Here is a 24,850-nt window from a genome sequence, read left to right as displayed (position 1 = left end):
GATGCAGCATAGGGATTGGTACTTTAAAATAGGCATAGACATATGCACATTCTTTGTATTAGTATTACTTCTATACAGGTTCTGCTCTACTTCTTTACTCAATAAGAAATCAAACTTATTTGACACCTGTGCAAGATTTCTTTGTAAATCAGATAAGGAACAGTACATTCCACAGAGTCCCTAATGCAGCCCAATTTACTTCAATTGTCCCATCATCTTTCTCCACTTCCACCTCAGAAAGTATGCAAAGTTAACAAAGGGCTTTGAGCTAGTAACAGATGTATGGAAGCTAGAGATGATGTACAAGCAGTATACAAGCAGAAATAAGTGAATGCTAAGGACAAAGCCACCTTTTGCTCTTTCTTTTCAAAGGCACAACATCCACAATATATGTTCTCAATTGCAGCAAACTTCACCTTGACAGCAGACATCAATACTGCAGCCAGGCTGCAACATAAACCTCACAGAGATTCCTCAACTACCTTTAAAGTAGTTGGGCTCACATACAAGTAACAGTGGTGTTGCTACAATAAAACACACCAAAGCAGCTGGAAAAGTACTGGAGGGTTAGGGTGTTAACCCATCACTGGAGGATTAAACAGGATGATTGAGATAGTTGCTGCCCTCAGGGTGACAGCCCCACCCCTGTGGAAGGTGCCCTGTCCCTTCCAACAGTGTCAGTGAATGGCACAGAAATCCACTTGTAGACCAACCCAATTTATAGTCCAGCATGTTAAGGTAAACAAGGAGCACAGATTCCCATACCATCAATGGTTGGCAGGAAGGATGCGACAAGGGCAAAAGAGACAGCAGTTGAGTTACCACCCCACTTCATCCATCATTAAATGCACATGACCATGATGCCATAAATTTCACCCCTCCTACCACTAGCAGCGGTGTCCAAACTTCAATCATCCCTGCATGTTGTATTCTCTTACTCTCCAATATGATTGGAATTGCTTGCTCCAAATATGCCAGCAAACCAGTTTATTGGGGCAATACTCACCAACAGGTGATTTTGAGTCAATACTGAATCCGCACACACCATCACTGAAAGAAAATGACCCACAACCATCACAGAGACACGTGACATGCATCCCTAAACAGTCCTACAAGACATCACCAACTTAGTTCTCTTTTTGCTAATGGCTTTGTACCTAAGCTACAATAAAAATGTCAATTCCAAAAGGCTATTATGCTTACTAACATGATTTCTCTAGCTCAGGGTAAACCCAATTCAATTATGTCATAAACTGCAGGAATGATATATTTTCATATATTCAAGAAAGAGCAGCAAAACACTGTAACCAAAGCTAGACTCCAGCTTCTACACTGGGAGTCAGCTTGCACAGACTTGAAAGCTTCAAGTGGTGTTCTATAGCACAGATAAATGCTGATGTCTGCTAGTCACACATCATCTAACAGCAGCAACAGTAACTTATGTTCCCCTACTTTTGTTCAAATTCTTAATCAGTGACCAGAATTAATTACATCTGTAGTTCTACCACTACTGGGCTGTGCTGAATAAGCTGGACCTATTTCAGGATAGAACTGATGTCCTACAAAGGGGTCTTCTGGCAAAGACAACGTACTGGGACCTGTCAAACTGAGTTCTGGGGCTGATTCCAATACAGAATTCAGAGATGCCACACAAACTATTGGAGCAGGGCAGTGCAGTTTAAATGAGAGTGAAGAGAACAAAGAGATGGGAGATCAAACTACAAATCCCAGCTCCACCAGTCTCACATTCAGATAGCCTCTAGATTACAGTGCCTTGTGAATAAAGCTGACCTAAGGAGAATGGATTCCTCCCCTGATTTGGCACACAACTCTTCAGCAGATCACCCAAATTTCCAGACATCAGTCTCTCACTTTCACAGGAAGCTGTTTCAGTAGAACTAGTTATGCTATTTTGCAATTAGATAGTGTTCTTTAATGAACCCTTAACGAATTAACAAGGTTAATGTGCTGAATTTCTTAAGTTGTAATCCCTCGAAACACAATTTTTCCATACTACTAAGTATCTTACTACTACATTTTCAACTCAGGGAGATGCCTTAGGTACAAAGACAAGTAATTTGAACACTTAAATTTTGCAATGTCAACAATATAGATTAGGCACACCAGCTTCCCAGCACCACTTCCAAAAGGGATAAAGCAGTTCCTGATGCCTCAGGAACTATTTAAATCTGAAAAACCATGAGCACCCAGAGCAGTCAACAAGTGGTACAACTTTGGAGATGGCACCTCAAGATGGGAACCAACTGAAGAAAGTCAAGAAAAGATGAGCAGATCCAAGAAGTAGGACTCACAAAGGAATACTAAACTAACAAGGATTTCTGTATCAAAAAAAAAAAGAGGACAGGGCATTTGGCTGATGTTAAAGGCCATTTTAAGAAGGAAGATGATAGGTCTCTTCTCCCTATCTATGGAGACAGGAGAAGCAAAGGGCTTCAATGCAACAAGGCTTGTGGACATACAGTAATACAGTCTAATAGTAAGATAAGGAACCACAAAGAATAGACCAGACAAGAAGGTTGTGGAGTCCCCACTATTTAAAGCATTTAAGAATACATTCAGCATATATCCAACGTAAACACTGGTGATCCCACTCCAGGGCAAAGGGAAGAATGAATTATGTGATCTCTGGAGGACCTTCTCTTCTCCCTAACATTTTGGGAAGTGAGTACAAGCAAATTCAAACAGGATGCTAAATGCAAGGTGCATATCTACATGATTTATCTAGCTAAGTTTGCCTGGTCTTCTCTGGTTTTCCCTCCTGCTTACCTGTCATGGAATCCTACACCCATACACCTGCAGTTCCAAAACCGTCCCTCTGAACCCATCCATCTCCTACCCACAAAGCTCTTGGCTCACTTATAAGTGATACATTGATGAGTGATTCTCAAGAAGTGATGGATAGGGTAAAAAATCTAGTTAGTGGGCCTGGGACTAAGCACCAAAAAAACAAACATAACAGACAGCAAGCAGATTAGAAACCACACGTAGAAACCACAGCCAGAGCCAATAACTCAGCAGTTGCAAAATCAGCAGTGTTGGGTCATGAAGCATCAACCACAGGTTGAATATCAAAATGTCCCACAGACCATCAGTGGAACATGATAAATTGGAACATTCAGAATGGAATATTCAGAACCTGTAGAACACAATACTCAGTTATGAAACTGTTCCCAAGAAGTTTTTTCAGAACCTTAAATTCAACTTTCTCATTTAGAATGTTTCAGTCTTTTGTCATTCACATGATGGAGTGTTTTGATTCTGAATAGTAGCAACCAGAGGAAATTCACCACTTTCCTGTGCTAAGAAACAGCACAAAATTTGGAGAAGTGTCCTTGCAATTGGTGATTATCTACTCACACAGAGAGCAAGTAGCTTCTTAATATGTTATTCATCTGGATCTTTTTAAAACAAATTTATATTTACCATTTTCAAAAAGGCCACTATAATAACAAATGCTATATATATCGCCATAGGAGTTTGTTTCAGGTTTCTTTGAGTGTGGTTCATCTTGAAGTGTAAAACACAAAAATTCAAGTGAGAAAACCTCTACAGGATCACCTACAAAGACCAAGTAAACCTACATCAAGTGCAGTGGAGGATGATGACATTTCAAAGATAAAAAAAATTAGTCATTTCTGCAGCTAAAGTATCCTATTCCTTTGTCTATTGAAAACACAGTAACTAGTGCACTGACTCAATGACAAATGCCAGTTTCATAATTAGGGTGGAGCACACAAGCAACTATAAAGGTTACCCCAATCTGAAACTCTCACTTCTGCCGAATACATTTGAAAGCTCCAGATTCTGAGTGAGGTAAGTATAACCTAAACACATACTGGGTGTTTCAAATCCTTGGATCTAACTTGGATAATTTCTTTTCTTGGCAGAGTTGATCTAATTTTACAGAAAAAAGCTCAGCTCTTTCATCTAGGTTAAGTATTAATCATTTCACATGATTAGTAAAACAATGAAGAGCGTGTCAGATGTATTTTGAATTCTGAGGATTACTATTATCTGCTTTGTTTACAGTTATTCTTCAAGACAACATCTGAGAAACATGGAACATTTACTCAATGAAAACCTTCTGAAGTATTTTACCCAGTATGCTTTAATGGAGGGCAGCACCAGTGCACTGTCCATTGGGGGGCTGAAAAACCTACTTCAGAATCAATTTGCACAGTACCTGAAGGTAAGTTACACTCTTATTTATTTACTGTGCTTCCTATCAAATGGATAGGAGAAAGGAAATACAAGCAATGATGTTCAAGACAGATTATTGTGCCCAAACGGTTTCACTGACTCTATAAATAATTCTTTAATAAGGCTTGCCTTATAAAACTTCATTTAACGAACAGTAGTTCCAAAAAGATACCTGAACATATAACAAAGACTTATGAAACAAAATGCAAAAACCCTAAGAAGCTGTTTTGGGGAGGGTTTTTTATGGTTTGGTTTGGTTTTTGTTTTTTTTTTTAATGTAAGCCAAATTTCACTTAAAATATTGCATCTGAGTCTTATAAAATATTTGTTGTTTCAGTCTAAATAACTAATCTTGAATCTAGAAAATACAGAGAAGAAAAATTTATAAACCAAGTGAAACAGTAGGACACATTTAGAAGCAAGAGATCTCAGCCAATTTCTATCTAGATTAAGTTCCCACTATCACAAAATAAAAGAAGGTTTGCCATTCTGGAAAGATATCAAATAAAGAAAAGAAATTCCATTAGTCTAGAGAAACACCCATTTCCTGTAGCTGGAAAAAAATCTAGATTCTGATTTCATATATATTCTCTGTCAAACCTTTCCTGAACTGCATTAGGACTCAATTTAGATTCTTTTGCTAGACAAACAAACCCCTAAATACTGTGTTTTGGATAGCTGACAGAACCCATTTTTGCTAAAGGTCTGAAATAAGTGGCATCCCAACAGAAAAATCCAGTATTTTGAGAATTACAGTAATCCAATTTAGTCATTTCAATTAACATGAAATGGCTTATTAACAAAACACAAAGGTTGGTATGGTTTTTTTCCCCTTAAAAAACATGTTAGAAATTAATTGCCAAAAATTAATAGAAATGTGATAGTAAATTCAGAAATATAATGCATTTTATATTAGCTAGAGATCATTTAGCAGAATACCCATTTTGCCAGATATGCAGATACAGAATTGTTCAGAAAAAGCAATACTGATGTTTTCTATCTGAACATCAGACATTTTCAAGCAACTGGTCTATTTGAAAAAAATTATGGCACCATAATAAATCAACATAAAAACATAACAGGCCATTACAAAGCACACATAGATATAAGGTATTAAAAAAGAAAACATTTCAAGAATTTAAATTATAACTTCAAATTTGGTTTATATTATTTAATTAGTCTGATCAGGGTTGTTATCAGAATACTCACTGCATCAGGATGTTACATGCACTCTTACCAGACACAACATATAAAAGAAGCTAATAATCTAAACTAGATTTAATACACTATCAAAATTTTTTCAACAGTGAATACAGTATCCCTAACGAAGAGGGGAAAAGGGGAAGGAACGAGACTCTCAGATCCTGGCCCAAAGAGTAAAGAAAGTAGCAACACCTTTTCAAACAGTTCATGCAGGGTCCAAATTAGTATCTAATAAAGGAGTAGGTGGTATGCATGTTAATTTTTCATTGGTGACTGTGTACATGATGCAGCTATACCACCTGCTGTTTCATACATTCCAAATTTACCCCAACAAGACTGAGTAATACTTGGTATTTCCCAAACGGTCATTGCCTCTTTGTTAACATTTTTGGCAGACAATAGCAAGCTGTACTTCTAGTTTAACCAGTCAAACTAGTAAATACAACACTACTAGTGTTACTTCAAATAGCACTGATTATTACTGACTGTGTCACTTCTTGGCAACATTCTTAATAGGGAAATAGTCATGGCAATCTACTTATTTCATTCTTTTTTTTTTCCTTAATTCTTGTCCTATAAAAACAGGATCAATTCTCACTTGATAACATAATTAAATCGTTGGACAAAAATAATGATGGAAGTGTCAGCTTTGATGAGTTTGTGATGCTTATAAAAAGGATAACTAATAGAGGACAGTAAGGCATCTGCAAGAACAAATATCACTGCACTGAAGAAGAGCCTGGCATTTGTTTATGTTATTCATACATCTAAACCCACAGATTTGTTATTATTTTAAAACATATGGAATAAAGATTTAACAGATAACGAAGTGTGTCTGTATTGTGTTTCCTGCATACTCACCAGCCCCACTTTCCAGCTGAAATGCCTTGCAATTAGTTCAGAACTATCTGTTTCTCTTTCACGCTACATCTGAGGTGTCATTTACCAAACCCTGCTTTACCTGAGCTACTATTTGGACCTCTAGAGCAATTCAAATCACACGGTTCCTATAACACACAAAAAGAAAGATGTAGCATTCCATTTGAGGAGTGTTCCCTAGTGGATACCATCCAATACTCCTCCCAGTTCAGTTTCATCATTACATAAGACAACACTGCCATAGGGCAAACAGTTCAGTTTTTTAGAACATGAAGTACTTATTTTCAGTAACAATGTAACAATGCCAAGTATGATAACTGCAACATTAAATTTTATTTATGTAAGTACGTTATTTTTTTTTTGTTATTACTCCTGTAATAGGTAATTATGTATATAAACTGAGGGATTGCTTTTGCAACTAAAACATTCATTACCTTTCTCTGGTGAAGATTTAACCTTTTCATTGTATGATTCCTGTGACAGATGTGTTTTCCCACAAGTAATTTATGGGCATTATTATTTACCTTAAGAAGAAATTAGTCAAAGAAGAGAAATGAGAAGAATGAAAATTTTGAAGGCAAGTAATCAGTAGATTAGGCGCTAATCCTGCTAGATAACTTGGAACTTTGGACTGAATTTTAGCACCAGCACCCTCCATTATCTTGATAAATTAATTAGATCTCAGAGTTACTTAAGGACTTAAAGACTCAGATTAATTGCAAAGTCTGTCAAGTGCATTCAAGACCCCATATGACTGTGGTTCCTATCCCTGAATTTTCCCTCCATGAAATGAGGAGTAAAGTACTACACACCAGTGATGTATGAATAGAAGCCTCAAAAAATATTATGTGTAGACATGATATGAATGTTCTAACAGGCACTCAAGGCCATTCTTTTACAAAAACCCTTTAGTTGTTGAAATATATTGTTTCTTGGAAGAAAATCATAATATTTATTACTTTTTTCTGGTTTATGAAAAAAAATTCTCAATTAAGAGCATGCTTCGATTTCAAAACTAAATACACCACCTGCCTATTAGCTTACTAAGCTGTGGTAGCTACTTTACACACCTAAGTACATCGCAGAACTTTAGGAGGTGCTTTTGTGTGAGTGAGACATGTTCCTTTATATCTCTTAGATGACCTCAGAAATTTTGGAATTCAATAAGGTTACTGAGATCCTGAATAGGAAACATGGGCACCAAGAAACAAACATGTTTTAAGAGTGTCACCTACTGGTAAAATGTATTTCTGCATTTCTTGAGTATACAGAAAACGCAATTTTATCCTCTGCAATAAATTCAGTTTCATGATCCTATACAAGGTGCAATAAATAGGTCACGAAGAACAACAGTCACAATTAAAATTAGCTTTTTTAATTCAAAGGAAAAAAAAAAGAAAAAAGCATTGCAATTATTTCTCGAAAGAGTCTTTTTTTTTTTCCTCTATAGAAGTATTAGATGCAGTTGAAATAAAACTGACAAAGAAAATAATTTAAAGGCTCATTAAAAAAAATTTAATAATAGAGGAAGATAAGGGAAATGGAACAAACAAATGACTCTTTGTCCATCCAGTGAATCCAGTTCATTAGCAGTTCACAAACTACACAGTTTCCCTTTAAAGAAGTTATTTTTGAAATTAGCATTTACCAAATTACCAAATTATCACTGGTATGAGAAAATTCATACCAAGCACTACGCTCAAGCAAATGCATTACTTTTCTGAACAGCCACTTTCCTACAAAGAACACTAACAATTCATCATTATTTTCCAAAAAGGCTATAAAGTAAAGTAGAAAGCTTAAGAATACGTAATGGGAACATCACCTGCAAATAATCAACCAAGGTGAGATCAAGAACTTGAGGGGCTGTGCTCAGAGCTCATATACCTCCCTCACCTTCCCTACTGAACAATGCCTGGCATTGCTCCAGACTTGGGGAAGAGTGGCTGGAAAGCTGCCCAGGTGACGTGGTGGTGTTGGCTGACAATGGCTGAACACAAGCCAGCAGTGTGCCCAGGTGGCCAAGAAGGCCAGTGGCATCCTGGCCTCCATCAGCAATAGTGTGGCCAGCAGGACCAGGGCAGTGATTGTCCCCGTGTACTCAGCACTGGTGACGCCGTGCCTTGAGTTCTGTGCCCAGTTTTGGGCCCTCACTACAAGAAAAACATTGAGATGCTGGAGCATGCCCAGAGAAGGAAAACAGAGCTGGTGAAGGGTCTGGAGCTCAAGTCCTGTGAGGAGTGGCTGAGGGAGCTGGGGTTGTTTAGCCTGCAGAAAAGGAGGCTCAGGGGTGACGTTATTGCTCTCTACAACTACTTGAAAGGAGGTTGTAGTCAGGTGGGGACTGGCCTCTTCTCCCATGCAACTAGTGACAGGACAAGAGGAAACAGCCTCAAGCTGCACCAAGGGAGGTTAAGGTTGGACGACAGAAAGAATTTCTTCATTGAAAGGTTTGTCAGGCATTGGAATGGACTGTCCAGGAAGGTGGCAGAGTCACCATCCCGGGAGGTGTTCAAGAAATGACTGGACGTGGCACTTAGTGCCATGGTCTAGTTGACAAGGTGGTGACTGGTCAAAGGTTGGACTCAATGATCTGGGCAGTCTTTTCCAACCTCAATGGTTCTGTGATTCTCCATAATTCTGAGGTACACGATTACTTGATAATCTCAGTTTTTATTTCTAATAAAAAGTTTCAAAATTCCATAGATGCAGATAAAGGGAAGCAAAGAAGACCAAGATATTTTCTAGGTATTTTAGAAGAAACTATTGGCTTTGCTAAGTACAGTTCTGAGTACCTGAATGCTTGGCAAATTAAGAAGGGATGTAAGTAGCTGCACATTTTATGGTGGCCCTGGGTTCACACCAAGCTACATATTCCAACTTTTGTCTTTTTCTTAAAAATAAAAGGAACTACTGCCTCTCCAGTACCTTTCTTCACCCCCATCAGTTTCCAAAGGAGCAGGAACCAAAAGAAAAGAACACTGCTTTGGTCCTTAGCATACAGTGGCATCACAAGATATTATCGGTGCTGATACATTCCAATTAACTTTCTTGCACAATGAAACATCTACATCAGTCAGATATTTCAAAAGCTTCACTAATGTGCTTCTCTTCCATTCATTTTTATTGATTATATAAAATATCTAAACAGTTTTTAGCACAAGATGGACTCTGCTAAGGCAGATTATTTAGCAGTTATAATTATTGGTAGTGCAAATTTCCCCCTTGGAATGATTTATATCTGTTTCTTGTCCAAAACTGAAATGTCAAAGATTAGATTAAGATGCTGAAATATGACTGGTAATAACCAACTTCAAAACCTTAATGCTGCTCAGAACAAAAGAATATCCATTATACATACTGCAAGCATACTGCTTCCCTTGTAAACAATGTATTAATCTTCTATGACACATACAGTCATTCTAATATTTCCTTAACTTTATGACCACATAACTTTCTCTTTAACATATCTACCTTACTTGTCCTTGAATGCAAACTGCAAATCACCCAGTTAATTACAATTACATAAAACTGGCACTCCAAAAGCTCTAAAAACAAAGATAGCCCAGAATCAGTCTTCTGTACTCTCCCTTCTTGATACCAAAAGAATTTACAGTAAGTGTTCAACATCTTCCACATTTTACAACATATTGCCATCATGAAATTGAACTCTCCAGTGAAACAGTATGTCTTTGCACAAATTCAAGAAAGAGGAAGGAAGAGATCTCTTACATGATGGCAAGGCCACAAAAGTTTACCTTTGCTCACCTGAGGACATCTCCAAACACCACGAAGTTTTAGCAGCAAGTCTTACACTAAAACTTTTAGGTCTTTAATTTACCTTCAAAAATTCAGACTAGGTTATCTTTCCTATGGAAATAAACAACCTTGTCAAAAAGGTCAAATGCTTCAAAACCCTCCTACTGGCACATTTCAGACTAAGCAGACATGAAAAAAAGAAGTTTCACTTGCAAATCCCAACAAAACACTTTTGAAGGAAGTTCATATAGAAACAGTAGGTCACTATGAGCAACCCACTTAATTTGTCACTAGAACAGATGTTTACATCTTACACCAAGATATTGCTTTATTTCTCACATTTTTCTGTTCTTTTTCATTGTCTTTAAACCCCTTGTTCACTGATCATTTTTAAGTTTTACTACAGTGACGATGGGATGAACTTCACTCAAATTCTACCATCAGCATATTGCAGAAAGCTCTGCTCTATCTGCAGCACTGAAATTTTTGTCAAAAGGAAGACTGTAATATGAGTCAGCAGGAGGGGTGTAGTGATTATTTATGCATTTTATATAAAGGAAACACAAGAATTTTTCAAACCCTTTACATTTAATCCTTATCTTTTCTATATAAATTTATATTTTGATAAAAGCTTTGCGCTACACTTTTCAGCTCCCTTTTATATTTTATTCCCTACTAAAGCCAAACTAATCATTATTGTCTACTCCTAGGATCAGTTTACAGCCAGTTTACAGGAAAATATTAGAAAGATTAAAAAAGTAAAGCTAAGATAATTCACAAAAGTGAGCAGGTAATGGTAAGACACTATCAAAAGAAAATAGCTTTTTAAACAATATTAAATAGGGACAGCAGAAAACACCTCATGTCCTACCATGTAAAAATATATATAGATCTTAACTAACACATTTTAACAAAAATGTATGTTCACAAAACATATGCAGGAAAAACTGTACTCACAACAGGGTTTTTTGTGTCTGGGTCAAATTCTGTAGAATTTGCATCTGAAACAGAAATTCAAAGTAAACACAGTACATTTGTTCTACATGCACTACAAACCTGTAACAGTTCTGTAGCATTTCAGGGCTTGTCTGCATTTAAGCTACAATCATATGTTGAAACACATACTGCACCACGTCTGAAGCAAGCACAGGAGGTATATGACCTCAGACACACACATTCCCTTTCCTACTTTCCAAAACTCTTTCCTCTCAGCTTATAGTAGTAGAAATTCGTTGATGAGCTAAATCTCTTCATACTACTACTGCAGTGGTTGTGGTTTCTCTACTCTGGCTAAGGAAGGCAAATGAGAAAACCACTTTTACTTCTCACCACCTGCACACTCCAGAAAGAGACTAGAGGTGAACTGTAAGCATACTTTCTCCTACGCTATAGATCAAGAAACAGGTTTCAAGCAATCTGCATAATAAAGAATTCCTACTCCCTTGCAGAGAGGTTGCACAGCATATATAGCTGAAAATGATCTTGCTGCAAGAGCTAAGTATCTAACAATCACAGGATCTGTATATAGTTCTAGTAATAGACACACATTTCACACAGAGAATAAAATTTCTTCTAAGCAAATCATATTCACACTAGCATACTGAGCTCACCTTTCCAATTCAAACAGTTTCTTGCAAATTCCACAACTGCTAACTGCATTCCCAGGCAAACTCCTAGGGGAAAAAAAAAAAAAACCAACAGAATTTAACAGGACAAAGCAGGACTGACTAAGTACTTGCTCTTCTGTCTCAGACTTGACTACTTTGAAATCTTAGTACTCAGTGTATATGCACAGACTTACAAAAAGCTAAATCAAAAGTTGCCGCTCAATGTAAAGTTCACACTTCAAACTTGGCACACTGTAAATACCTGTGACAGAACTACGTGCTTTAAGCCCTTTCAAAGATTTTTTTTCCTCCTGTCTATTTTACCAATAATTACTGCAAAGACAAACAGAACCTGAAAGCCTGGGTATATCCAGATTCAAAGTTTGCTTTGGCAGCTACTCAGAAACTTAAAAAAATCGTAAGAAATGCGGAGTAGGAATGAAATTTTGAGAGGTATTTACACAAACAGCACTCAGCTTATAGGCCAGATGACTTTACCACAATAAAATATATCAGTAAATCAACAAAAATAATCTAATACAACAAATGTGTCCAACAAAGACACCTATGTTTTCTGCACACTATTTAACATATATAATTATAGTGATTTAATTACAATGAGAAGCAAAGACTCTACTCAAAATGTGAACATAGCAATAAAACCTTGGGAATAGGGATAGTCTTCATTTCCTTCCTTATACAGATGTAGTACACAACTATGACCCTGGGCATCATTTACATGGCAAGTATCCACAACATCATATAGACTTCCCTAAGACAGAATCCTTCCCTAGTGTGGGGTTAATTTTATTTTTTTTAATCAAATCACTTAGCTTGCTATACGTCTGCAAAACACAATAATTTCTGACTCTAATGATCTTACCAAGAAAAGGTTTTTTTTTTGATCTTGCCCAGGAGATAGCTTGGAGTTTGCCTTCGGTTCCCCTAATTCCAAACCCTCCTGGGACCAGAATGCCACTGTAATGACAGCCATATATAAAAGAATTAACATGTAGAATCAAGCCAGTAGAGGAAATCCATACAAACTGAAGACTTTTGAGGCAACTAAGCAAGCACAATGCATGAAAGGCATGTTTTGTATGAACATTCCAAATACAAAGAATTTAACTCTAAATTTGGAGATTTGTTTCATCTACCCACCCCAATTCTCTTCTGACCAGCCTCATGCTTCACAGTGAAATTCCAACTGCTTAAACACATATTGCTCAAATAAACTATCTTCATATTCACTACTCTAGGATCCCAACACCAAAACTTTACATCTTCTAAGCAATAATGTAGAAACTAAATGCATTTTGACAACAAACAATATCCCTTTACAAATACAAATTGAAATCCTGGCAATGATTCTTAACAGAGACATTTGCAAAGTGTCAACAGCATTTACAAGCACCTTTCACTGACCTACACTGTAAAGAAAGTCCAGCTATCCAAAAAACCAAAACAAGAATAACCCTAACCCAACAACTAAACAATTGCAACTTGTCTAAAGAGAATAAAGCAGAGTTTGAGGTTATAGGCTGATACTTCATTTCCTATGTCTGAAGCTTATATCCCTTTACATAAATAACAGAAGTTTGGATGCATTGAGAAATTATCTGATTTATTGAAACATTTTTCAGCATATGAAATCAATATCATGGTCTGCATTTTGGACACAGAATACCCAACATCACTTACTCTGCTTTGCACAGTTTGTGCCATGCCTGGTGATATTTCACTGAGTTCTCCGCTTCTGTAGAACGTTCAAGTTCTGTTGAATCTATGTACTAATAAAGAAAAATAGGCAATGAAATGGTCTTTTCTTCCACAGAAAGACTAATCAAGCATTAAGAAAAATTATTAAGCATTTCAAGTGAATTTCCGAATAAACCTGTAACAACTTCACTGAAGACCCAGTACTTGTTTTGTGGACACAGTGTTTGCTCCAGTTGCAGCAATCCATGCCCTTTTTTTGCACATAGCTCAGAAGTTCTGCCTGCCAACAGTCCTGTTTGGTTTCCTCCAGGCAATCAGACTTGCTAGAATGCTTCACATAACTGTGTACCCAGGTTATCTCCCTATGGCAATCAGGAACCAGCCGAGGAGTGGTGCTGACTTATCCTGATAGCCGGGATGTTCACTTCCCTGCCTTTTGGGTGCCACAGTTTATCTAATCTTATTATAAGATTGGATAAACCTGCATTGTCTGTGAAAAAGGCATTTCTGGGGAGTGTTGTGTAGAAAGGGAGACACATTACCTATGCCCTATTAGAAATCCTGCATTAGAGTCTCTAGTGCTATTAAGCAGCACAGCTCCTGAGGTACCACTAGAGTGAAGTGAGATGGCTATGTACTGCACTGGGGACACAAAAGATCAGAGTTGGATTCTGGGTTTTGTCAGTCTTCTCCTCAGAATAACATAATTAATCACATCCTGCTCTAGAGTCCCTCCTCCACAAAAATGAGATCATCCAAATTGACAGAATTCACCCATGTGCAGAGAAACGAATCTGACAAGAAGCTTGCTGACAGTTTGCCAGACAGACAGGATTGCCTCCTAGAACTACTTCTGAATGTTGTTATTCTATACTAGAATACTACAGGATCTACTAAAAGGACATTTTATCATGCTTGGAGATTGGAAAGAGAAACTAATTACAGTTTAAGTTAATTGTGTTTTCCTTGCCAAAGATATTGAGCAGGCACATTTATCACTTCAAGCAGCATCAACATTTCATCATTCAGATGAAGCAGTTCCTTCAGAGCATGGCATTCTATCAAGAGCCTTTGGGCAAAAACACTAAAAGGAGGTTAGGACATGCAGGTAAGTACAGCAGGAGCCCTTGTTTGTTAACCTTTCAGCACTGCACTGGAGCTTAGCAACCATCAAGTCTCATGCTTGTTAATGCAAAAGCCCCACCAAAGTTAAGACCAGCTGCACACAAAGCTGTGTGTTTGCAGACAGGGCATCTTTCACTTTTTTGCTAAAAGCAAAGCTATTTTACATATCAAAAAAATTTCCCACCATGCAGCTGCCAGTAACACTATAGTGACAGAATCACATAAGTCAGAAAGGACCTTGTGAGGTCTCCAGCCCAACCCTCTACTCAAACCAATTCAAACTGGAGCAAGTTGCTAAGGATCATCAAAAGCCAGGATCTAAAAATCTCCAGGGATCAATTCTAGCTGTTCCCACTTTCTTGTTTTTCATGTACACAAAAACCTTTTGTAGTATTTGCTCATAATCTTCCCAAGGAACAAAGAGAGGCTGACCACCTGCCATTTTTGCCTTTTTCTTTTTTTTTTTTAACATGGATACAACATTTGCCCTTTTCTAGTCATAGAATCATAGATACACTAAGGTTAGAAAGGATCCTTAATCCATCCACTAACCTAGCACTGCCAAGTCCACCATGAAACCACTTCTCATGAGAACAAGTGAAATTTAACTTTGATAGTAAATACAAATTTGCAGGTAAAGTCTGTTTTTTCATCAGCTCCAGTTTTGGGTAACTTCAGTGTTCCCTTCAGATAACTTTAGTTCCAAAAAAAAAAAAAAATTAAATCTGTAAACATTTCTTTTAAAAAATTAGATGCTTGGCCTGTCTGTATTTATCTGCATGATTCATTTTCTGATTTTCACATGAATTAAAACTGCCTCACATGATGGGAACTAGTAGGGTATCACAGAATTATACAACAGTAGATTCAAAGTATTCCTGAAAGCAAAAGCCAGAAATATCCTCACCATTAAATCCAGTTTGTAATTAATTGCCAGCGCAGAGTGTTCCAGAGCTTTGAAAACAGATGCATAGCAGTCACTTAGCTTGGTGTACTTGCCAACAAGAGCTATGGAACACACCTTCAGCAACCTTTCATATCTGACAAAAAAAAAGTTTTTCAGTTACTACATCAGATTTCACAAAGAAAACATTTTAAGTGTTTGCTTTTTCTTTAACTCCACAAAATAGCTTCTAAAATTTCCTAACTGACCATGTTTTTAAACTTAGACCATTCACAGGTGTTGATCAGCACCTGGACTCCAGTCCAGTCTGGTGACTTCACAGTAGCTAAAAACCTAACTTGAATTAAAACACTTCTTAAAAAAGCAGCAGGATGTAGAATACCTGCAAGCCATTTTCTTCCATTTCATTAGAAGATCACTTGGCTGGTCATCAATAGGTAAATTTAACCTCTGTTTAAAATATTTAATGATGCCTTGCTCCTCCAACAGGATTGGTACTCGGTAAGTAGAAGAAACATCATGAATAAATATCACCTAGCAAAAGAAAGCATAACATAAAAAGACTTACCTAAAATTCTTCATAGGAAACATACATTCTATTTTTTGGATACTACAAGTACTTTTTCTTTCTATATACATTCTAATTTTTAAATACTTTTCTTTTGAATGAGCAGGACAGCTTGGCAGCTACCATCCTAAGGATATAACATTAAGAAAGAATCACTAACTGCTCTAAGTTACAGCTGTGCTGACTATGGAGACTGTTATAATCCTGAAACAAGTTAAAGACACTGCTTTTGTCTTGACAGTACATAGAGTCAAGAAAGGAGGGAGGACTCACTTGAAATAAATAAAATAAAAATCCACTTGGAGGAAGACTGTGGACAAAACAGCACATGGTCTTCATGGACTAGTTATGACTGTCCTGGAAGCCAGTTCCGGGCACACAAAACACAAGAAAATAATCAGGAGTAGTCAGCATAGATTCACCAAAGGAAGGTCATACTTGACCAATCTGATAAACTTTCATGATTAAGTGACTGGTCTGGCAGATAAGAGGAGGGCAGTGGATATCATCTACCTGGACTTCAGGAAGGCTTTTAGCACTATCTCCTCTAAGATCCTCATAGACAACCTGTTCATGTATGGATGAGCAGACAGTGAGGAAACTCAGAATGGCTGGGCCCAGAGGGTGATGATCAGCAGCACAAAGTCTAGTTGAAAGCCAGTAATTATCAGAGTACCCCAGGGGCCAGTACTGGATCCAGTCCTGTTTAACATCCTCATTAATATTATTATTATATAATTATATATTATGTAATATGTATTATATTATACTATATTATATTACTGATTCCGTATGATGGGGCAGAGCACACCTTCAGCCAGTTTTCAGATGACACCAAAGTGGTATAAGTGGTTGACAGGGCAGAGGGCTGTGCTGCCACTCTGCCAAGAGGCAGAAGAAATGGGCTGACAGGGGCCTCATGAAGTTCAACAAGGGTAAGTGCAAAGCCCTGCATGTGGGCAGAAACAACCCCAGGCACCATTACATGACACCACCCAGCTGGGAAGAAGCTTAACAAGAAACAACCTAGTGGAGCTGAACATTAGCCAACCCCTGGTACCCTAGGCTGCACTAGGAGGAGTGTTGCCAGCAGGTCAAGGGATATGATCCTTCCCCTCTACCCAGCACTGGTGAGGCCACACCTGCAGTACTGAGTCCAGCTCTGAGCTTCCCAGTACAAGAGAGACACAGACATATTGATTTCAGAAAAAATCCAGGATCATTCTAGGGAAAATAAGACATGCACATAAGTGTCTTCTGAATTCCAAAAGTGGTTCATTAATTTTAAGACACACAGTGGACTTAAGAATGGTTTTGCAGAATTGTGATGAATATAGTTATGAAAAGAAAAAAGAACAAAAGAAAGAGGGGAAAAAAAAGGCTGCAACACAGTGTGGTACCTAACAGTTCAGTTAGGGTGGGTCTAACCACCAGACAAACATATATTACACAATTCAGTGCTGAGGAATGACATTTGAGCTAGCCAGAACAGTGTAAGAATGCAGCACTCTGCCCTCATGAAAGTTGTGACTGGTACAACCATTCAGGTACTACCCTAAAAGGTAGAAATTCGGAAAAAAAGGAACAGTGCCATGAAGACAGCTCTCTCCCTGCCATGGAGCTCTTAGGGAAGTTCAGTTATGCACATTGCTCTTGGTCCACTTGGACTGGCATAATAACTGCAGTTGGGATCTGAGCATGTATGTGCTTACACACAGCCTGATACTGCCAGAAGAGCACACACCATTTCTCTCTGACTGAATTTTCAGTTGTCTCTCTCTGGCTGAAGAGGAATCACAAAGCATAACTGAAGGATTTTCTGGAAGCTAGCTTGATCAAGGGTGTTGTCTTCCACAGATAGTAAGATGGAAGGAATGAGAGGTGGGGGTATGAAGCAATGGCTTCACTGTTCTCTAAGTCCTCATCCGGAATCTTGCTATCAAAAGCTTTTTCTTACACATTTGCAGAGATAGAAGTCAACACTGACACATATTTGAAATACCACATAACTATTTGCATCTATTTTGCATTTTTACTATAGTAAAAAATATTAAAGAGCATTTGATTTCTCAAAATTAATATCTGAATATCAATTAATCACAAACTATTAGGCAAAAATCACACATGAATTATAAAAGGATATATGACTACACAGTACATGTTCTAAACATGTTGAAAGAGCATAAATAGCCTATTACATATGATCACAGTAAAAGTGTTCATGTAGTTGCAATCATCTATGGACATAAGCAAATCACCTGACTTTAACCACACTTTGTTCATCCATTACTACAATCACCTGAGATCATTTATGGGCAATAACCAATCAGAGTTGTGAAAACTGTGCAGTACAGCACAGCACAGTACAGTACAGCAACTAACCATGCACTCAAAATCTATTCCTTTGATTAGCTTTTACATAACATGCATTTAAATTATTAAGGACCGTTTGACATAAAACCTAACATACCAACTTCCAGTATTTTTAAAATGCTATAGTGTACAGGACAGCAAGATAAAAATTATAAAAACAATTACATGTTAATGAAGCAGTCTGAAGTTGAAAACAGAAACACGTAGAAATATTTGTATGCTTTCCTACATGTTTAAATAATGACAAATAAAATATTAAGGTACTGACCTGCTCAGGCTCCACATGACAAAACATGGAAATCTTTTCCTTCACCGCCATTTCTATAGGTTTTGCACTTCTGCAGACTATCTGTCATAACAGAAGGAAAAATTTCAAGTATTTACTAGGCAAACCAATAGAAGAGCCTCAATACTTCATAGAAAAATTCATCTCCTTTGGAAGCAGAGCACAAACAAATGTGCCTTTTATACTCTTCCCCCTCTTTTAGAGTTCTACAATATATCATAACTCACAAATAATCTACTAGCAAGGCAGAAGTAATCCAGTCACCTACCCACAGTGACAAATTTTTATTTATCTTTCATTGACACTCTGCAATACTGCTTTCTCATGTTCTCCTTTCTTGCAGCTACTACTGTAATAGTCTGTCTAAAGTCTAGCAGCTCTGTAAGGATGAATAATATGATGAATCAAAAGGAATACTGTAATCTTATCAGTAAGATCAGATTTAAATTTAGAGCATTAATACTTAGCTTACATGCATATTTCTAGTATTTCAGTAGTTTAGCATCTTCTTGTAATTTTTAATTTGCACATCATGACAAAAAGAACAAGGCCAAAGATGAGAAAACTATTTCAAAATTGTGTGGGGTTTTTTACTGCTGCAATTATTCTGCTAGTATTTTGCTGATACATTCAAAACTCAGTAATTTTAGGAAATATTGATAATTTTTAAACAATGAAGAAAATTACTATATGTTTGGTGTTTGTTGAAAGGGGTCTTGGTTTTGCATTATGTAACTCCAGGCAACTAGCTCAAAATGCAGAACTGCTCTATCAATGTGTCTGTTGATTACTTTGTCTACTACCTTAAGTTATTTTGAAACCTGAAAGTGTAACAGAAAGTAAAATGATCCTGTTACAAGATTAATTCATTGTTTTCCCCATCTTTCTAGCAGATGTATCCACTTAATGCATTAAGCCCCTTTGTTCAGAAACTTGTAGCTGACCTTTGATCACCTTGCTAATGCAGTTTAACTACACTGATATTGATGAAGTCTAATTAACTTCCCCTACTTAGTGCATATTCAAGTAAAAAAAGCACCAGGAAACAATCTGCACATTCTATTCAAGTAAGCACAACTCATACTTAAAAATTTGGTACAGTTTGAAGGTGAAGGTATAATTCATAAACCTTGATAGTAAGAGCACATGACTAAATTAATTTTGAAAACTATAAACCATTTTGCTGAGGCAAATTTAAAGTTAATGCAGAGAGAGAAATCAAAAACATCAGAATCAGCATGAAAATAAAGAAACTACAATAATAACAGTGGCAGAGATGCATCTCAAAGAAACATAACACACAGAAGATGAGAACAATTCAATTGAACAAGCATATACTCAAGTTTTCAAAGTGCTGTAGCAGAGTACATGATACCTGCAGCTGTAGCGTGTTCATTAGGCACTTCGGACACCCCACAGAGAACAGAAAGGCTCTTGCACACACAGCTGAGACCATCCCAGCATGCCACCTCAAGAAGCCTGGGAGCAGGCAGAGAGGCAGCAGGCATTCAGAACAGGACAGCCAAGTTCAGATTAGGCAGCCTGGCAGCATAGCTCATGGAGGAAGCCCTCCTGACTGCTGCTGGAGGAGCTTCCCCGTGCGCTGTCTCGGCCTTGGGCCTCTGCCCAAGAGAGTTACCATTTAAACATTGTCTTGAAGCAGCACCCAAGGAACTTTATAAGGGCACCAGGAGGCTACACTCTGACTGTAATCTCTTGCTGCTTTAGCAGTCAATAGCAGCAGTCACAAAAAATAAAAAAAAAAGATACTGTGCTTCTGGCAGTGCCAGAACTGCCCCAGGCAAGAACTCAAGATGTGAGAAAGTGACTACATTTGTCTCTTTTCTTTTTATTACACACACCCACTTAAAAGGCTTTTTAAAAATTTTTATTTTCTGGGTGGGGAGGGGGAGGGAGAAGTCAGGCACTGGCAATTATCTTAATGGCCTTCAAAAATGACATGCAACTTTCCCTATGCAATTAGCACCTCAAGAGGGATCTTGAAGTTTAGGCTCTGAAGCTTCAAATACTGCATTGCATTAATAAAAGTCCTTCCCTCCACAAGACAACTACAATCACCAAGTCACAACAATTGGAAGTTAAACACATCTGTCGTATATCCCGTTTATAAATCCATTGGTTTTGTAGTTATAAAAACAGTCATTCATAAGTGTAAAATGCAAGAGCTCCAAAAATCAGAGAGAAGCACAACACAGAATTTGTGTGACTATATTTTTAAGAATCATTTTTCCTTTTTGAAGACATACACATTGCTTCTTCTTAATCACACATAAAAAGAAATTTGTGAGAATGTTAGGAGCCAGAAACATTTTAGTTCTTCCCACAAAGCAAACTGAGATTTCAGATTATTTTTAGCAGTGAAGAATTATTTTTGCAAAAAGATGTCTTTAAAAGAACATAGCTACAGTCCCAAGATATTGCAAGGAGTTAGTTCAATTAAGTTAACTTTGAGTCAACTTGAGTAATTTGATTTCCTGTGGCTTTAGTGAAGCAATACAGCACATATTTTGCACTTCTTGTTTCTCCTCAGAGACTAAGGCTTATTCTTTGAACGCAGGTTATGCAAGGACATTTTTAGATGAACCATCAATAAAAAAAATCTGTATTTACTGACTCACCAAATCTGGAGACAAGCCTAGACCCCTCAGTGCTCGAACACTGTTCTGTGTTGGTTTTGTCTTCTGTTCACCAGTGGCGTTAGGCTGGAAAGGCACATTTTGAAAGCTTGAATAAGCAACCAACCTCTACTAAGAAAACAGTTACAGATTAAAAGAGAAAATGCATTGCAAGTAATATTTTCAGGACATAAACATATCCAAACAGAGCCACAATATGCCAGAAACATATTAACAGTGGTGACACTTCTAACAAATACTCTGAAGACCCTAATTCAGGTCAGGTTTATTTTGTCTTTTTCTATTTTCAGAGAAAAGTTTCAATATAATTGACTCGGGTAGAAGAATAATAATGTTCAAAAAATTGGATTTTGCTAATAAATGGAGAGTGTCAAACACAGCACAAAACCTCCAGTGACTGTCTTTGAAAATATTCATATGTAGCAAATAATTCTGTTTTCAAATACACAGAATTAATCCTACCAACTGCTGATCAATCCATAGCTGTAGTTAATAATAAGAACCTTTTTATCTGTACAAGTGAAATCACATCATCATTACCAACCTTTGTTTACAAAAATCTCCTCAATGAATACTTATATCTCGTGAAGTAAAATTTAGAGTTCAAATGAAAAAGTACTTTTAGCCCTGTACAAAGAGTTGTAGTGGTCTTGACTTGGCTCCAGCATAAAAGGGTTAATGAGACAAATAAACAAATACAAAGCCCAGTACAGAGTGAAATTTATTTTATTAATTCTCATAACTTACCTGTGGTACTAGGCTAACATGGATGTTACAAAAGTTTTCTCTTTTTGCTTTGAACTGAAACTGTCTAAATGCTTCAACAAATGGCATTCCTTCAATATCTCCAATGGTTCCACCCAGCTGAAAAGTAAAGCTTAGATATGTCAGCGGTAGAAAGAAAAAACAAAAGAAAAAAAAGTCTCTCATATACTTCAACATGTTTTCTGAAATTTTTGTCTTAAAAAAACCTGACAATTGAAATTTGCAGGCACACTCTGAAAAGAACCCTCATCTACTCTGCGCATTTTGTTTCTTGTGGAAAACATTAAACAACTTTCCAGTTTTGTTATAATCATTTTACACCAAATACATCATCTTCCCATGGGAAGATGTTCGGTGCTACTGAATAATACATGCTTTCACACTGCCATGAAAGGGGTGAACCACTAATCAACAGTTAAGCTCATGTGAAGGTTTTTGTGCAGAAGATCTTTATTTTCCTGTCAGATTAAGAAGCAGTTGTAATCAACAAGATACACACATTTCCCACCATCACCATGGCTTTCCAACATCAATAAATGTTTTTTACCAAATATTTATTACCAAACCAAAATGCAAGACTAAGTCCATGCTAAAACTTATTTATAAAGACAGAAATTAGATGTCTCTCAAGGACAGACAGAGCTATAGCAGACTAAGCGCTGAATAACGCAGTTTAACACAAAAGTCTGACAAAACAGTTGTGTTTCAGAATGATCTTTCTGTGCCACCAAGTGGCTTTTGGCAGAATTGCACATTTGTGTTTATCCAGTATCAGAAAAACTTGTGATAATTACATTTGTACATGGTACACATGTTCAGTCTAACTCCTTCAGGATTTTGCCATGGAAAAATTATTCTTAGAGTACTGACAAAAAATACTTTTATCAGACTGGAGGTACAAGTGTATAACAAGAAAAAAAAATAAACCTCTTATATGGAGAAAACAGAAAATTAAGACTGAAGTTAAAGGGTTGATAAGACCATCACTCATTTCTGTTCTTGTGCAACTTCTGTATTTACCTTTTTCATATTTGTTTTAAATTAAATGTTTGACTCTCACTGTGCACATCATAAAAAAGATCTATAGTTATACTGGTGAGTATATTTGAATCCAGACAGATTCTTCTGCCTAAGAAATACTGAGCAATTCTGCTCCCCAGGTCATAAAGTTTATTGCATTATTGATTATGGTGGTCACTTCTGGTATTAAATGTATGACATATTCTTCTGTCAAATTCTCAAGTATAATCTTTTCTGGTATTGTCTGCTATAGGAGTAATACTAGCAATTAGTGTCTTTCCTCCTCTCAATGCCCTAATATGGGTGGGGGAAATTTGTTGTTTCCATTGTGCAGAACATCAGCAGGTTAAGTGATTAAAAAGGTTGCTGCCAAAGGTCTTAAAGATAATACCAGAAAGTGGAAAACCAATTTACATATTATTTAAATCTATGCCTTTAAACATGACCACAAGTAACAAGATGGACATGTGAATTCTTACGGAAAGCTAGAATGTTACTCCTATTGACCACGGGAGATTTCAAGTAATACACAAGTTTTCTCAATACTGTGAGCAGTATAAAGCTTCAGTCAAATGCCTGGATCTTGGAATAGGCACTTCACATTACAGTACCTGTCTGCTTTAATTCCATAAGTTAATAAACTCTTAAGCAGCTCAGTTTCAGCAGTATTCTAAAATGGATTTAGCCAAATGAAAGTTGTAGGGATAAGACCACACCTATCACTTTCAGAACCAAAGAATATAAAATGTGTCTTTACATTGCTGCTCTCCATAAAACTTCAGTCTGACCTTTACAGCATATGGAGCAAAGAGAAAGCAAGCTAGTATTTTATGTTCACTGCAGATATATAACCTAAAAAGTTCCATACTTGCCTCAATTACACAAATTTGTGGCTCCTGTCTGTCATCATCCACCGGAACTTTTGCCTGATTCATTACCCATTCCTGAACTGCATCAGTGATGTGTGGAACAACTACAAGACAAAATCAAAGAAGGTAAGCCTAGCTTACTGTAGGTTACTTTAATTTTTGCATGCAAAGGGGGAAAAATTAACAGCAAGTCAAGAGGAAACTGCTAGGTCCTTTCTCTATTCCTCCCTTCCTTGACCCCAGAACCCAAACGTTACAGGAATACGCCCATTTCTCTTGGAAGGGAGAAAGTAAGGTGGTGCAGCAAGGAGCAGCCTGTTCTAGCTGATCACTTCTTTTGTGAAGATTGAATGCACTAGTATCCAACAAAATTAAAAATATTACCTTGAACGGTTTTCCCCAGGTAATCACCATGTCTTTCTTTATTAATGACATGCTGATATATCTTTCCAGTGGTGATATTGTTATCTTTATAGAGATTGATGTCCAAAAATCTCTCATAATTTCCCAAATCCAAGTCAACTTCTCCACCATCATTCAATACAAAAACCTCACCTGAAAAAAGAAAGTGAAAACATACAGAAAAACAATAAAAAAATCAGAAATTATTAAACACTCAGCAGGAATACCACTAATGTCTTGAAATAGAAGAATTTTTCTTTTAAATGACAGAACAACACATCAATAAAGCACATACTGCAACCCAATCTATATTGCCATTCTGTGTGACTTAATATCCAAGTCATCAGTTTTACATCCAATGTCTGTCCCTCAGACAAGTACAGTTTTGCAAATAAATAAAAGTTGTATTGTCAAAATATTTAAGTGACTTATAAATATTTAACCAGCATTTCAATAGCACTACAAACCATCATCAGAAGGAAACAATCTCCAA

General features: G+C 37.0%; 1 protein-coding gene across 2 annotated transcripts in view; it reads right to left on the bottom strand.

Annotated features, from left to right (window-relative positions):
• The window catches only part of CTPS2 (CTP synthase 2), a 62,187-nt gene that overhangs the window by 35,160 nt on the left and 2,177 nt on the right, over positions 1-24,850 (bottom strand). For both annotated transcript variants that reach the window (XM_018084258.3, XM_018084259.3), the window contains exons 2-12: positions 24,340-24,510; positions 23,959-24,059; positions 22,049-22,165; positions 21,284-21,367; positions 18,627-18,707; positions 15,800-15,951; positions 15,421-15,553; positions 13,371-13,459; positions 12,553-12,647; positions 11,673-11,735; positions 11,020-11,063 (exon numbers count right to left, since the gene is read on the bottom strand). In XM_018084258.3, coding sequence (XP_017939747.1) covers positions 11,020-11,063; positions 11,673-11,735; positions 12,553-12,647; positions 13,371-13,459; positions 15,421-15,553; positions 15,800-15,951; positions 18,627-18,707; positions 21,284-21,367; positions 22,049-22,165; positions 23,959-24,059; positions 24,340-24,510 — 1,130 coding nt within the window. The remainder of the gene's footprint in view (positions 1-11,019; positions 11,064-11,672; positions 11,736-12,552; positions 12,648-13,370; positions 13,460-15,420; positions 15,554-15,799; positions 15,952-18,626; positions 18,708-21,283; positions 21,368-22,048; positions 22,166-23,958; positions 24,060-24,339; positions 24,511-24,850) is intronic.

Source organism: Manacus vitellinus, unplaced genomic scaffold, assembly GCF_001715985.3.
Source record: "Manacus vitellinus isolate BGI_N305 unplaced genomic scaffold, ASM171598v3 scaffold_7_pilon, whole genome shotgun sequence".
Taxonomy (NCBI): Eukaryota; Metazoa; Chordata; class Aves; order Passeriformes; family Pipridae; genus Manacus; species Manacus vitellinus.
The sequence above is the reverse complement of the archived record's forward strand: the minus strand, read 5'-3'. Positions and strand labels throughout refer to the sequence as shown.